We start from the raw sequence: 15056 nt of genomic DNA on the forward strand, positions 1-15056 counted from the left end.
AAGAAGAACACACCAAAACTCTTCTTATTGTAAGATATATGAAAGAAAACAACAAGATACAATTGGATCTTCAATTGGAAAGGATGATTTGGCTTTCCCAAATCCCTAGTTGGTGGCTACAGCCCTCACAACCTAAAAAATTTTAATTTCAGCAAACTCAAAACATACTCCTGCAATCACCCTATTGTTAACCTTAAATAGACTCACCTAATTCCCTCCTAAACTAGCCCAGTTTCACTAAATAATTCTCTCATATTTGAATTCAAATCAGATCTCTTGCCCTAAATAATTTCCTTCCAATTATAATTAAAACTTTCTTAAGCAATTCCCCCTTGATTCCTCATCTTTTTCCCTAAATAATCTCTTCTTAGATTTCGAATTCAAATTAGAACTCTTGCCTAAATAAATCCCTCCTAATTGTAATGAAAATTTTCCTAAATAATTCATGTTTGATTAAGAACCTTCCAAAATAACTTTCTCTTGATTAGTAAACTTTCTATTTCCCTCCCAATCAAATCGGCCGGTCCATCAATAATTTGATAGGAAATGGATACAATTTTCTCGAAATCAGCGAACAGCAACAAAAAATTAGAAAGAAGAACACACCAAAACTCTTCTTATTGCAAGATATATGAAAGAAAACAACAAGATACAGTTGGGTCTTCAATTGGAGAGGAAGGTCCGGCTCTTTCAAATCTCTAGCCGGCGGCTAGAGCTCTCGCAACCTAAGAAATTCTAATTTCAGCAAACTCAAAACATACTCCTGAAATCCCCCTATTATTAGCCTTAAATAGACTCACCTAATTCCCTCTTAAATCAGCCCATTTTTCCTAAATAATTCCCTCTCATATTTGAATTCAAATCAGATCTCTTGCCCTAAATAATTCCCTCTTATATTTTAATTCAAATTAGATCTCTTGTCCAAAATAATTCCCTTCCAATTATAATTAAAATTTTCCTAAACAATTCTCCCTTGATTCCTCCATTTCCCTAAATAATCCCTTCTTAGATTTTGAATTCAAATTAGATCTCTTGCCCTAAATAATTCCCTCCTAATTGAAATGAAATTTTTCTTATATAATTCCTCTTCAATTAAGAACCTTCCTAAATAGTTTCCTCTTGATTAGGAAACTTTCAAATTCCCTCCCAATCAAACCAACCGGTCCATCAATACTCCCCTCCCAAAGTATCACCTTATATTTAACATGGAAAGAAGGAAACAACTGTTGAAGCACTGGACTAATAGAACTAGACTAAAAAATGGACTATCACTGAATCAAATGATTCATGCCACTAGCATCTCCCTAATCAATCTCTCGTTCTCATACTTCTGGAGTTTGGGAGAACGGTACCGATGAACACTGATATGTGAGACTCCTTTCTTCAAAATGATAGCATGCTCATGTTCCCGCAAAGGAGGAAACCCCTGAACTGGTTGGACCACCTCTAGATACTAATGTAGGAGTGGTTGAACCATTTTTGGTGCTTCTATCTTCTCCATATCTTCTTCTCCTTTTGAACTTTGTAGCTCCATCAAAAATCTCACTCCTTCACCATTCCCCCTCCTTGAAAGTGGCTCCAAATGTGACATCTCCTCTTCTTGCCCCAATATTTCCACCTCCTCATCATCCTTCATCATCCATATATTTGGGTTTCCCACACTTCCTTATCCGATCAACGGGGCCCTTGCCTTCGATATTATCAGTGTTGAGGAAGATGAGGAATAAACACCACAATGACGAAACAAGCAAAAAAATAAAAGCAGCAAAAAGTAAAAGACACCAGGATTTAACGTGAAAACCCCCAAAATAAGGAAAAAATTACGGAGCCACGCCACACCAAGAAATCCACTATGAAAATTGGGAGAAATATGTACAGATCCCTCTTCTCTCTCACTCTCTCCTTGCTTCTCTTCTCACATGCACCATTTTCAATGTATACATACTCAAAATACAAGAGAAAACCAAGTAAAATAACCTCAAGGGACGCAAACCTTTAGAAAAACGAGAAAGAAAATCGTTCAATCCGTTTCGCAGTGCTGCGGCACCAGTTTGGGGCACTATGTCACTCAAGCCTCTGTCTTGCACCGCTGCAGCATCATATTTATACTGTTACGTCCTCTACTCTATATGGTTCAGCGCTGGGGCGCTCGATAATACAGTGTTCGGGTACGCAACGTCAAGGGTTGTACGGATAAAAAATAAAAAATAGAGGTGAACCCCCCCCCCTCCAGCGAACAAGATAAGCTTTGAGGTCCAAAACAACAGAACAACCAAATTGATCAACACAATCATATTCCACACATAACAGTCGATTGAATGTGAAACTCCAAAAATTTTTTCATCATGTCCTCTAGGTTAGAAAGTCTTCCTTCAAAGGCTGGAAGCCTCCTTTGATGTTTGAGAACTTCTCCACCAACCAAGATTTAATTTGGTCCATTTTGCCTTCCAACACATCCACCATCTTTGCCTCCATATGTCCCAAAAAAGTGTTCTGATAACAATTTGATAGGACATGGATACAATTTCTTCGAAATCAGCGAACAATAATAAAAAATTAGGAAGAAGAACACACCAAAATTCTTCTTTTTGCAAGTTATATGAAAGAAAACAAGAAGATACAGTTGGATCTACAATTGGAGAGGAAGATCCGGCTCTCTCAAATCACTAGTCGGCGGCTAGAGCTCTCGCAACCTAAGAAATTCAGCAAATTCAAAACTTACTCTTAAAATCACCCTATTGTTAGCCTTAAATAGGATCCCCTAATTCCCTCCTAAATCAGCCCTCTTTCCCTAAATAATTCCCTCTCATATTTAAATTCAAATCAAATCTCATGCCCTAAATAATTCCCTTCCAATTATAATTAAAACTTTCCTAAACAATTTCCCCTTGATTCCTCCTCCCTTTCCCAAAATAATTCCCTCTTAGATTTTGAAATCAAATTAGATTTCTTGCCCTAACTAATTCTCTTCTAATTGTAATTAAAAATTTTCCTGAATAATTCCCCTTTGATTAAGGACCTTCCAAAATAGGCTCCTCTTGATTAGGAAACTTCCGAATTCCTTCCCAATCAAATCAGTTGGTCTATCAAGCACCTCCTTCTAAATGTAGAGATTATTATAATTAGGCACAAATGTTGAGGAAGGCCATCCTCTCCATCACCCTATATCAATTTAATGAAAACATAACCTTCAAACTCTTGATCACCACCTTTATCCAATTGAAATGATGTGAGTTGACTATGCTGAAAGGACAAAGTTTAAGGTATAGAAAAATTAAAGGAGCGGCTCTCATCACTACCCAGAAAAGCAAAGCAAGCATCTCCATCCAACCACAACCATTATTATTGCTTCTGGAACATCTATAAGGAAACTAGCAAAGGATCAAGGTGGCATAGATGATACGAAAATTCTTGTTGCTTGTTACCAATGCATTCCCAAATGATAATCTCCAATGTCATAAAGCTCACATTTTTCCAAATACTGGTAATAATCCCAACTAACTAAACCAAGGCAAGCCACCTAACATGCCAACATCATTGTTTGTGCAACCATTCGAGAAAAAGAGCATCCCAAAGATGAAGATCAGAAGTAAATGGGCTTAGAGTAAGGATGTGCACCAAGAAGAAACTAGTGAGCCTTCTCTTTTTAGAAGAAATTTTGTTTGATGCATTCATACTTTGAGAGGTGAGTATCGGAGTGATTGGGATGACTTGGTCTCCCATCATAATCTTCTTCCAACTTTACCACCTTCAAACTTTAAAGAACACTTTACAAATGAACAGAAAGATTTTTTATTAAAAACTCTTATTTGGATTTCATCATTATTTTTGTTTAGATCGAGAAGTAGGCTATTATGACTTTCTCAACTATTTTTCAGTACTTAGATGCATCCCCTGGATACTCCCAATCTAGTTCTTCAAAAGACATTTAGTTGCTACAAATGCCTATTAAGTTTATTGTAATATTGAGTAACGAAAAGACACCTTGCATAAGATCATGATAGGCGCATTTGATTTCAAGTACAACATTTTCTGTCTGAGTTTTTTTTTTTTTTTTTTTCAACGTCTCAAAACCCTTTTATGTTGTCAAAGGAAATAAAATATTAGAAAATTTTATTTTAATATTTTTAATGAGCCAGAACATAATCATATTATTTTAATATCTCCATTATTTGACCTCTGGATCTTCTTTTTGAGAGGAATAGCTGCATTAGTGAGATAATCATCATTATATTTCTTGCTTATGAACATCTTAACTGATTGACCCCATTGAAATTATTTTTTTCTTTTCAACTTGTACCCAATGACTCAATTAGTAATAGATAGGAATAGAAGCTCGCCATGAATAATTATTTCATAGATGGTGATGACAACGAATGAGAAATTTCTATCGGAAGTCATTTTGTGTTTAACCATAATCAAGATTAAAACTTAAGAACATAGAGAGTAAGGGAGGGTTAGAGATGTCTATGATTCCTTGTTAAAAATAGAGAGAGAAATAAAGAAACATAGAAGAGAAAAACTTATTTGTACTTCTATGCCAAGAGCCAAAGTATATTATTCATAAGCAAAAAAGAGAGTTCTACCAGGGCCGATCAAGGGACTAGAAAAAAAAATGTTAATTACAAACTATTACATAGAATCAACATTCTCAAAATAAATGATTACCAAAATAGAGTAAAACAAGAATAAAAAATGAGTCCACATAGGAGATAATTTGGGAGGCAATTCCAACCCACAAATTCAGGAGAAAACCGCCCCATATGTTGCCAAAATAGGAAGATAAGATTGCTGAAATCATAAATCTTGTTTATGGAATTGATTGGGACAAAATTCCTTTGTTAAATAGTCCTTAATTCCTCTATCATCAAGCAATTTTCTATCAAAATAAGGGGGGCGTTAAATTTATGCCTGTAATTCTACAATCTATCTTCCCTATTCTGCTACAAGTAAAAAGTGCAAAAGCATTCCCCGTGAATATAACCCAAAATGAAAGCAAGCAAGCCAAAAAATATTACTGAATGCTACTAAGCTGCACACAGAAACAACACCAAAAGGGTTAAGAATAAACTATATTGAACACCAGAGATGACGCATTGTCCTTAATAGTTAACAAATTAAGTTAGGCACTGGCCTAGTTCAGGCAATTAGATTCATCAGCCACTGTAATTTGTAAAATGAGTGAAAAATATGAATTAACATGAATAAACACTTGAAAGAGTAACGCTTCACTACCCAATAAAAAAACCAAAAGAAAACTTTCGTTGGTTGCATTTGTGGGTGACAGAACTTAAATTTCTATACCCCATTTTAAATTGAGTGGGATTAACTTGTTAGCTTGAATCGCTAACATGAAATGCCAAAATATTAATACTAATTCCACACATTTTCTGGGTTGCATGTTAATATTATGGGTTTCCATGCTAACAATTCAAAGCAGCAAGTTAATTCCATGCAATTTCAAATGAACCATGGAAATTTAAGTGGTAGGACCATCAAGTGCCAACTCATCAAGACATCTTTTGAGTTTCTTCTTGAGCAGCGTTGCATCGCGCTGCCTAGGATGCAGGTAATGAGGCAGAATAACAGAAGAACAGAACTACACGAGCCACATTAACAGCATGCACACTCAAACAAATATGTACAAGCTATAGAATCTCTGGATAATATATAAAATCTACAGTGTAAGCATCCTAAAAGGAAGTAGTCAAATGCAAGCACATAAAACTTAAATTGAACTATTCAAAAAGACCAGGGAAATAAAAGTCATGAATGCTGGAATAGTCTACAACAATTTAGAAGTTGACGTACTTTATTCTGTCGCCATTGGGCTTCCCATTGTGCATCTAATATTTTGTCTGCCAATTCTCTTTGTGCAGTCAGAAGACTAACCATCTCTAATAATTTATTAGGGTCTTTCAGCTCTTCCTTCGTCCATGAAGATTCAGTTAGTGGAAGATCCAAATCCTGTTTAAATGCTCGTCAGAAATTAAATAATCTCAAAAAAACGAGTTCATTTGAAGAAGACTCCATAAAAGCGACCAGGGAGACATGCTTACTCCATCATACTGAATGAATGAGCTAAAAAACCTATTTTCACATAACTAATAAGGTACACTGCATTTAAATAAACAAAACTTCTGTTTTTTTTCATCTTTCCGTGCATTAGAGCTAAAGACTGGCAGTCAAAACATGACATCAACATAAAGGTTTAGGCAGTAGATTGTATTTGAAAGGCATCCTAAATTGTTCGGTTGAACCAGTCCAAAACCTGGACCGGTTCAATTCTATTCCAGGCGAAATAGAATCCCACCCAGTAAGGGGGCTGGTGGCTTGGTGGGGCCCAGTTGTTTTAAAAGACAGTAATGGTTGTAATTGTAATTAGTGAAGGCTTTGGAGGGAAAATTTTAAAATTAAGGGTTGTTTAGGGATTTCTTTATTGTATTCTTCTTTAAATAGTTTATCTTGTAGGGTTAAGATTTTCATCTTGATTACTGCTGTAATTCTGAGTTTCCTGGTGTTCATCGGCTTTAGCGACTTCTAGAGAGTTGGGAGAGAAGGATCCTCCTCTCAAATAGAGGATCAATTGTATCTTGTCATTTGCTTTCTATTTTTCATCAATTCCAATCATCTATTTGTAGTTTTTCCTGAGTTGATTGGAGGTTTGTGGTGAAGTCATGCTGAAATTCAGATTTTTGTAAGATTTACTTGAGACCTACAAGGGTTTCCTATCAAACTAGTATCAGAGCCGCTTTCCAGGACTGTTTTGGGCTGTGTGGACTAATTCATGCAGTAGTTTTTTCTGGTCTAAACCCTAGTTTTTTGCTGTTTTCGGAGTGGAAATACAGATTATTTATTCTATCAAAGATCCGGATATCAATGGCGGCCAAGAAAGTGGATGCGTTGGAAGAACGTCTTGAGGGGGAGATGAACCAAATCAAAGCAATGGTGGAAGATAGAATTTCCTCAATGGAAGAACAATTCTCTGACCTAAGTGACATGATGAAGATGATGGATCTCCACAACCAAACGGCGGCATCGGAGGCGAGAGGGCTAGAAGGAAAAGAATACAAATTCTGAAATTCGTAGGGATGGAAATGATGTGGAGATCATAGAGGACGAAGGGGGAAGACCCCATATGGAACCTTTCCAGAGGGAGGAGAGAGGCGTGGACATGAGGGGCATGAGCAAAAAGGTACTGATTGGGAAAGAAGGGAGGGAGATTATGGCCAGAGAGGTGCTGATTTTGACGGAAAAAGGGGGAAAATGGAGGAAGGGTTTGGGTATGAGCGTTGAAGGGAGGATCGGGACACTTGGGGGGGTGGCACCCACTTGGAGAAGGGGAAACTATGGAGGAATTAAGGGAAATAGAGGGGATCCAAAGGTCAGGAAGTTGAAGATACCCATCTTTGAGGGGGAGGATGCACATGGGTGGATCTATAAGGTAGAGAGATATTTCGCCGTCAATGGGCTGACGGAGGAGGAGAAGTTGACGGCATCTAGCCTATGCTTGGAAGGGAAGGCGTTGGCTTGTTACCCGTGGAGAGACATGAGGCTACCCATACGGAGTTGGAGGGAGTTCAAAGAGTGTTTAATGGAACATTTCCGAACGAGTAGGGAAAGGGACTTCTATGAGCAGTTATTTGCCCTAGTACAAGAAGGCTTAGCGGCAGACTACTGCGAGAGATTTGAGTACCTGACGAGTCAACAGAACTGGCTATCTAAGACTGCTCTGGAGGAATATTTCATGAAGGGGCTCAAATCAAATATCTGAGCAACAATGAGAGTCATGAGATCTCGAGTCCTAGTAGAGGTGAAGAAGCTAGCTCAGTTGGTCGAGCAGAATTACAAGGAGAGGTGAGCCAGAAGCGGCAATTTGGGTGTTTCCTACAGGATGACCACCACTTTCATACACCAGAAAACATTCGTGAGATTCCAAAGGATAAGCCTATAGGAGGAAGTGAGAGAAATTTCAAAAAGCTGACTGAGAGGGAGGTACAGGAGAAGAGGGCAAAGCGACATGTTTTCAATGTAATGAGAAGTATACTCTGGGGCATAGTGCAAAGATCGAACTCTTCAGGTTCTCAATGTCTATTATGACGAGGAAGCTGATGAGGGAGGTGGGAGTGAGATCAGGGTAGAGGAGGAGGACAAGTTGCATATGGATGTGACAGAGATCTCACTGAACTCAGTGCTAGGATTTACTCATAGCCATACCATGAAGGTGAAGGGGGAAATAGCATATAGAGAAGTGATAGTGTTGATCGACAATGGAGCTACCCACAATTTCATCTCCAACCAGGTTGTGGACTAATTGGCGGTGACTTTGGTGGAGATAGGGGTATGAAGTGATAATGGGTACGAGGAAATGGAGACGGGTAAGGGCATCTGTAGGAGAGTAGTGTTGACCATACAGGAGATTCAGGTGAGGGAGACCCATTAGAGTTAGGCAGCACTGATGTCATCCTGGGGATGAAGTGGCTGCACACCTTGGGGAATACCAAGGCTAACTAGGAGCACTGACCAAGGAGCTGGTAGTGGAGGGGAGAAGAGTTGTGATCAGGGGAGATGCAGGGCCATCCAAGGCCATAGTGTCCCTCAAAACCATGGTGAGGAGCATACAGAAGATGAGGGAAGAATTCTTGGTAGAGCTACAAAAATTATAGGGGATTAGATTGGAGGGTGTGGAGACATTCCTCCTTCAGTACAACCGCTGATACAACCATTCAGTAAGGTCTTTCAGCCACCTTAGGAATTGTCACCACCAAGAGAGTAGGAGCATGCCATCACGCTGAGGGAGGGGGTGTCACCCATCAGCGTCAGACCATACCGCTACCCTCAATTTCAGAATGATGAAATTAAAAAAAGGATCAAAGAAATGTTGGAGGTAAGGATTATCTGGCCTAGTGAGTCATTTTTCTAGTCCAGTCTTACTGGTTAAGAAAAAGGATGGGAGTTGGAGGTTCTACATGGACTACAAGGCTTTGAATAAGGAAGTTGTGCCATACAAGTTTCATATTCCAGTGATACATGAGCTATTGGATGAGCTGAGTCGGGAAGTTATCTTCACCTTGAAAAATCTGAAGTCCATGTACCATCAAATCCGCATGAAAAAAAGAGGACATGTCGAAGACTACTTTCAGAACACATGAGAGACATTATGAGTTCCTGGTGATGCTTTTTGGCCTCGCCAATGCCCCCGCTACCTTCCAGTCCCTAATGAACAAGGTGTTCAGGCCCTCTCTCAGGAGATTTGTGTTGGTTTTCTTTGATGATATCTTGGTGCACAACAGGTTAGATGAGGAACATTAGGAGCACTTGAAGATGGTCCTAAAGGTGTTGCAAAAGCAGCAACTGAGGAAAAATTTGAAGAAATGTTGCTTTGCACATGCTAGTGTGGAGTACTTGGGATAGATAGTATCTCAGAAGGGGGTGGTTGTGAATCAGGTAAAGATTGAGGCAATGCTGAGATGGCCACTGCCAAAGAATCTGAGGGAGCTGAGGGAATTTCTAGGGCTAACAGGATATTACAGGAGGTTCGTAAGGGGCTTTAGCACCATCAACTAGCCACTGAAAAAAATAGTTGAAGAAGGATAACTTCTTCTGGGGGAAGGCGACCACAACAACTTTTAAGAGGTTGAAGAAGGCCATGACCACCATACCGGTCTTGGCCCTACCAGATTTCAGTCAGGTTTTTGTAGTGGAGACGGACGCATCAGGGTATGATTGAGAGCAGTACTCATGCATAGCCATTGACCCATTGCTTACATCACCTAGGTGTTGACAGCTAGAGCTAGACTAAAATCAGTCTACGAGAGGTAGTTGATGGCCATTGTACTAACCATTCAAAAGTGATGACCTTACTTGTTAGGTTGACATTTTATTGTCAGGACGGACCAGCGGAGCCTGAAGTACTTGTTGGAGCAGAGGATGGTGACAGAGACACACCAGAGGTGGTTGTATAAGTTATTGGGATATGATTGTGAAATTTAGTATAGACTGGGAATATAGAACAAGGCGGCGGATGCTTTGTCCAGATGTATGGTGGAGCTCCAGGAGTGGCAGTATCGATACCACAGATGTTAGATTGGAGAGCCATTAAGGAGGAAAGTGCATGAGATGAGGAACTGGGGAGGATAAGGGCAGATTTACTGGAGGATAGAAATAGTCATCTTGGCTATTCTCTAAAAGTGGAGAGGCTGCTGTACCAGGGGAGATTTGCGCTGCCGAGGACATTGGTCCATATTCCACACCCACTGCAGGAGTTCCATGAGAGTGCAGTTGGGAGTCACTCGAAGATGTAGAAGACCTACAGGAGACTGTTTGTGGAGTTGTATTGGAAAGGGATGCGCAAAGATATGGAGTTGATAGCCAATTGTGAGGTATGTCAAAGGAACAAGTATATGGCTATGGCTCTAGGGGGATTACCTCAACCCCTGGCTCAACCTGATCGGCTGTGGGAGGTCTCCGTGAATTTTACATACAAGCTACCCTGTTCTAAGGAGCTTACAGTGATTCTAGTGGTAATGGATAGGTTGAGCAAGTATGCTCACTTCATCCCCCTACGACATCCCTACACGGTAGTCACAGTGGCAACAACTTTCATAAGAGAGGTGGTCCGACTACATGGGGTGTCGGAGTATATAGTGTCCGACAAGGACAAGGTGTTCCTCAGCCATTTCTGAAGAAAGTTATTCAGATTGCAACAGACAGTATTGAAGAGGAGTACAACTTACCACCCCCAGACAGATGGGCAAACGGAAGTAATCAACAAAAGCTTGGAGACATACCTGCGATGTTTTGTGTCAGAGACACCTCGGCTTTGGTCCAAGTGCTATGTTGCACCGATACACCTATTTATGAATGCATGTTGTGTCTGATACATGGATACACCTTCGATACGGCACCGATACATGTCGGATACGACAAAAGCCATATCCAATTAAAATACTATTTAATTTCAAAAGGACACGCGTATCCGATACGAGTGTCCAATGAAAAACCAAAAAAAAAAAAGACGCGTCGTATCTACTTTAGTGGCTGCGAGCGAGTTTCTCTCATTTACGAGATGGATTTGAGTGTCTTGATGATATGGGTGTATTAGAAATTGCTAATCTTTCACTTGATGAGCTTGAATTAGAAGCTATGATATTTATTGAAGATGATATTGAAGTTCAAAGACAAACCACTGTAGAAGCTAATCATATCATTCCTTCTATTGAATAGTTGAAACTTCATGTGCTGGACAATTTATGTTTATCCTTTTGTTGTTGTACTAGACATTTAATGCTTACTTTTATTTTGATATTATAAGCTATAAGGCTACAAATGATGTTGCTTTCATTTATTTTTTTGGTAATTTCAAATATTATGCTTTGATTGCTTTCTTAATTTTTATGTATGATTTATAAATTATAATGTCGTGTCCGCATCGTACCCATATCATGCATTTTTAAGAATTGACGTGTCCCGTATCCGTATCGTGTCATATCCGTGTCGCAGTATCTGTATCGGTGCAACATAGCCAAGTGGCTTACATGGTCGGAATACTGGTATAACACTTCATATCGTTCCACTTCCGAGATGACCCTATTCAAGGTGTTGTACGAATGCGGCCCACCTCACTTGGTGCATTTTGGACAGAAGAGCGCTCCAATTTATTTAGTAGAAGAATACTTGGAGGAGATGGACAATGTGTTGGAAAAATTGAGAAGGCATCTATTGAGGGCTCAGTAGATATGAAGAAATGGGCGGATGGGCATAGGAAGTACATCTAGTTTGAAATTGGGGATAAGGTGTTCTTGAAACTTCAACTGTATAAGCAAATGATAGTAGCTAATAGAAGGAATGAGAAGCTGGCTCAATGATATTTTGGCCCTTATGAGATATCAAAGAAGATTGGAGCAGTAGCTTATCGCTTGAGGTTACCTCCCATTGCTACTATACATCAAGTGTTCCATATATCTCAGTTAAGAAGAGCTATTAGGATCACACAGCGTGTTCAGAGTTTCCGGCCACACTGACTGAGAAATTGGATGTAGTTCTAGAACAACTAGAGTTACCGGGGGTGCATCAAGGAGGAGGGATCAAAGAAGTATTGATTAAATGGACCTTCCCGATTATGACGCTAAATGGGAACCGTATGAAAGGATGCAACATCAACTCCCATCTTTTTACCTTGAGGACAAGGTGAATCTTTGGAAGCGGGGTATTGTTAGGTCGCTCCAGGGACTGGCCGAACCGGTCCAACTTGAACCGACTCAAACCTATTTCAGGCAAAATAGAATCCCACCCAATAAGGGGGCGGTTTGCTTAGTGGGGCCCAGCTAGCTATTTTAATAGAGAGTAATTGATGCAGGACTACATGCATAATTTGGAAACTTGCACAAAATATTTTAAGATCAATTTCAGATTTCGTTATTAGTGATTAAAACATCAAAGTAAAACTAATAAACGGTCACTTCCGTTTAGGCCAAACTACACAAGATGCTAAACGGAATCAAAACACATAGGAAAATTAAAGCAATGCATGCGGGATAGTTTCCAACATAACCCTTGTTTAACAACGAGATCCAAAAGCAAAGAAGTAACAATTCCTACGAATACTAGTGGATGGCGATAAGTAGACACAATCTCTTGCTTTGAACAACTTCTCTCAAAGAAATTAGAATTTGAAAGTAAATGAGTCAAGGAAGAAAATTACCTTCTCGGAGAAGCTTCGAAATTCACCACGCACCTTCCACTAGTAACTCCTTCCACGACAATTATGGAAGGACAGAATTTCTAGAGATCCGTCCATGATTTGAATCATGCCGACGAAAGAAATTTGAAAAGATCCACGCCACCTTGGCCATCGGATGTGAGGAAGGGATCAAACTCCGGATCGGTCAAGCATCAATCATGTAAAGAGAAAACAAACTAGAGAGGGAGTGGAAGGGAGGTGGCGGTGGGGAGAAGGGGGAAGTTAGGTTGAGAAGAGAACTAGGTAGGGTGGAGGAAAGAGTGTTGTATTCTTCATGCCAAAATTAATCTCAGATTTTTAAGTAGAAGTGGAGGGAAAAATCTGAGATTTGAATTTCAAAAGACAAGTAATTAGGAGCATTAATGTAGCATTAAGGAGGTGGGGACCATGGGGGAGGCCGGCGGCATGGTGAGAGGGGAGGGGAGTGGGTTATGTGGAGAAAATTAAAACTCTTTCCAAATTGATCCCTTTAATTTAGGAGAAGAAAAATTCCACCTAAATCAAATTTGAATTTTGTCATGAAAGAAGTTTAAAACTTTCCTAAAATGGCTCTCCAATTTAGGAAACTTTTGAAATTCAAATTTTGAATTTCAAATGATGAAAAAGAATTCCCCAACTAACTTGGACTCAATAGGTAAACATTAAGGTGACATTAATTCATCACCTATGGAGGCAAGCAAGGTGGCCGGCGGTCAACATGGCATGGGGAGTGGATAGGAAAAATCTAATGGGGGAAAGAAGGATTTGGATTTGTGGTTGGTTGAAGTGAGCTTTGGTGGGAGGGGTTATGTGGGTGGTGGTGGAAAGGGCCGACGGTGGAGGATTGGGGAAGAAGGAAGGAGGGGAAAACCAAGAGCCACCGGTGGTGACTGTTGGGTACGACGGGTGGCCTCTCCAAGGCTCCACCAAACTCACAACTTTCTCTCAAGCTCTCAAAAAAGCTTCAAGAAGACAAATGCAGGAAATTTTCTTTATCATTTATTCATTACCCTCAAAAGTACAAGATGAATGCTATAAATAGCCTAATACAAAGACATAAAATAAAAGACTAAAATACCCTCGAGGGGCTACAAGACTCAATCCCTCAAGCAAGGGTAAAAAGGGAAAAAATGCAGAAATAAAATACATCAAAATAAAATGACCAAACTAAAATCAAAAATACATCGGGCAGATCGTGGCCGTAGATCTACGACCACGTCGACGGTAGACTTTCCAACTGATGTCCCCATCAGTAATGGTTGTAATTAGTGAAGGCTTTGGAAGGAAAAACTCAAAATTAAGAGTTGTTAGGGATTTCTTTATTGTTTTCTTCTTTAAGTAGTTTCTCTTGCTAGGAATAGGGTTTTCATCTTGATTATTGTTGTAATAGTGGGTTTCCTTGGTGTTCATGGACTCTAGCGACGTCTAGAGAGTTGGGAGAGAAGGTTCCTCCTCTCGAATAGAGGATCAATTATATCTTGTCATTTGCTTTCAGTTTTTCATCAATTCCTATCAACTTTTTGCTGTTTTTCCTGAGTTGATTGGGTGTTTGGGTGAAGTCTTGCTCAAATGCAGATTTTTATAAGATTTACTTGAGAACTACAAGGGTTTCCTACCATAAATGAAAGCAAAATGATACATAGGCTAGTATCCATTCCTTTTCATTATTTTTTTTAATGATCATAGTTTCAATGCAATAGTCAAACTATCACAATTCTAAGAAACTAAAATTCAGATGGATGGAAAAGAAAGGCTTTCTTCAAATTCAAGTGAAGGAACTAATATTAAGTCCCAATAGGTTATGGGTTGATTATGAATCTATAGCCATTGATTTAAGTTTTTCAATCTTTTTTTTTTTTTCTCATTTCTTTTCATTCAAACTCCAAGCATCCAAAAATGTAACCAAAATAAAAAGTTAATAGCAAACCAGGGCACCGCTCTTTCATTCATACCGTAAGTAATATTTAAACAAAAGAACAACTAAGAAATTATTCAAAATCATAAATCTTACACCCCAGTTGCTAGGCCGAGGTGGGACTTCAAGTTTCATGACCTCCGCCTCAAGTATTTTCTTTGCCTTGTAATAAGGAATATTTTTTACTATAACTGGATCATCCCTTGCACGAGTAGGATCTAAAGAAATGAGAGCCTGTTAAATCGTGAGTAAAACTTCAGTTGGTGAAATCACAAACTAAATTGTCCTCCATATTTGGAATATTAAAACACAAAACTACAGCTGTGGCAGAAGAAATATGAGTTAGCTTTGATCCAAATATCATGAATACATGTGATATTAATAGTTTCTGTTAGGAACATCATTTATAATGGATGTTAA

General features: G+C 39.2%; 1 protein-coding gene across 2 annotated transcripts in view; it reads right to left on the reverse strand.

Moving 5' to 3' along the window:
• The window catches only part of LOC110105919, a 44534-nt gene that overhangs the window by 2892 nt on the left and 26586 nt on the right, over positions 1 to 15056 (reverse strand). The window contains exons 9-10 of one of the 2 annotated variants that reach the window (XM_020835608.2): positions 14733 to 14870; positions 5812 to 5967 (exon numbers count right to left, since the gene is read on the reverse strand). In XM_020835608.2, coding sequence (XP_020691267.1) covers positions 5812 to 5967; positions 14733 to 14870 — 294 coding nt within the window. The remainder of the gene's footprint in view (positions 1 to 5811; positions 5968 to 14732; positions 14871 to 15056) is intronic. The other variant, XM_020835609.2, reaches the window with a different exon arrangement.

Source organism: Dendrobium catenatum, unplaced genomic scaffold (assembly GCF_001605985.2).
Source record: "Dendrobium catenatum unplaced genomic scaffold, ASM160598v2 fragScaff_scaffold_716, whole genome shotgun sequence".
In the NCBI taxonomy this organism is placed as follows: Eukaryota; Viridiplantae; Streptophyta; class Magnoliopsida; order Asparagales; family Orchidaceae; genus Dendrobium; species Dendrobium catenatum.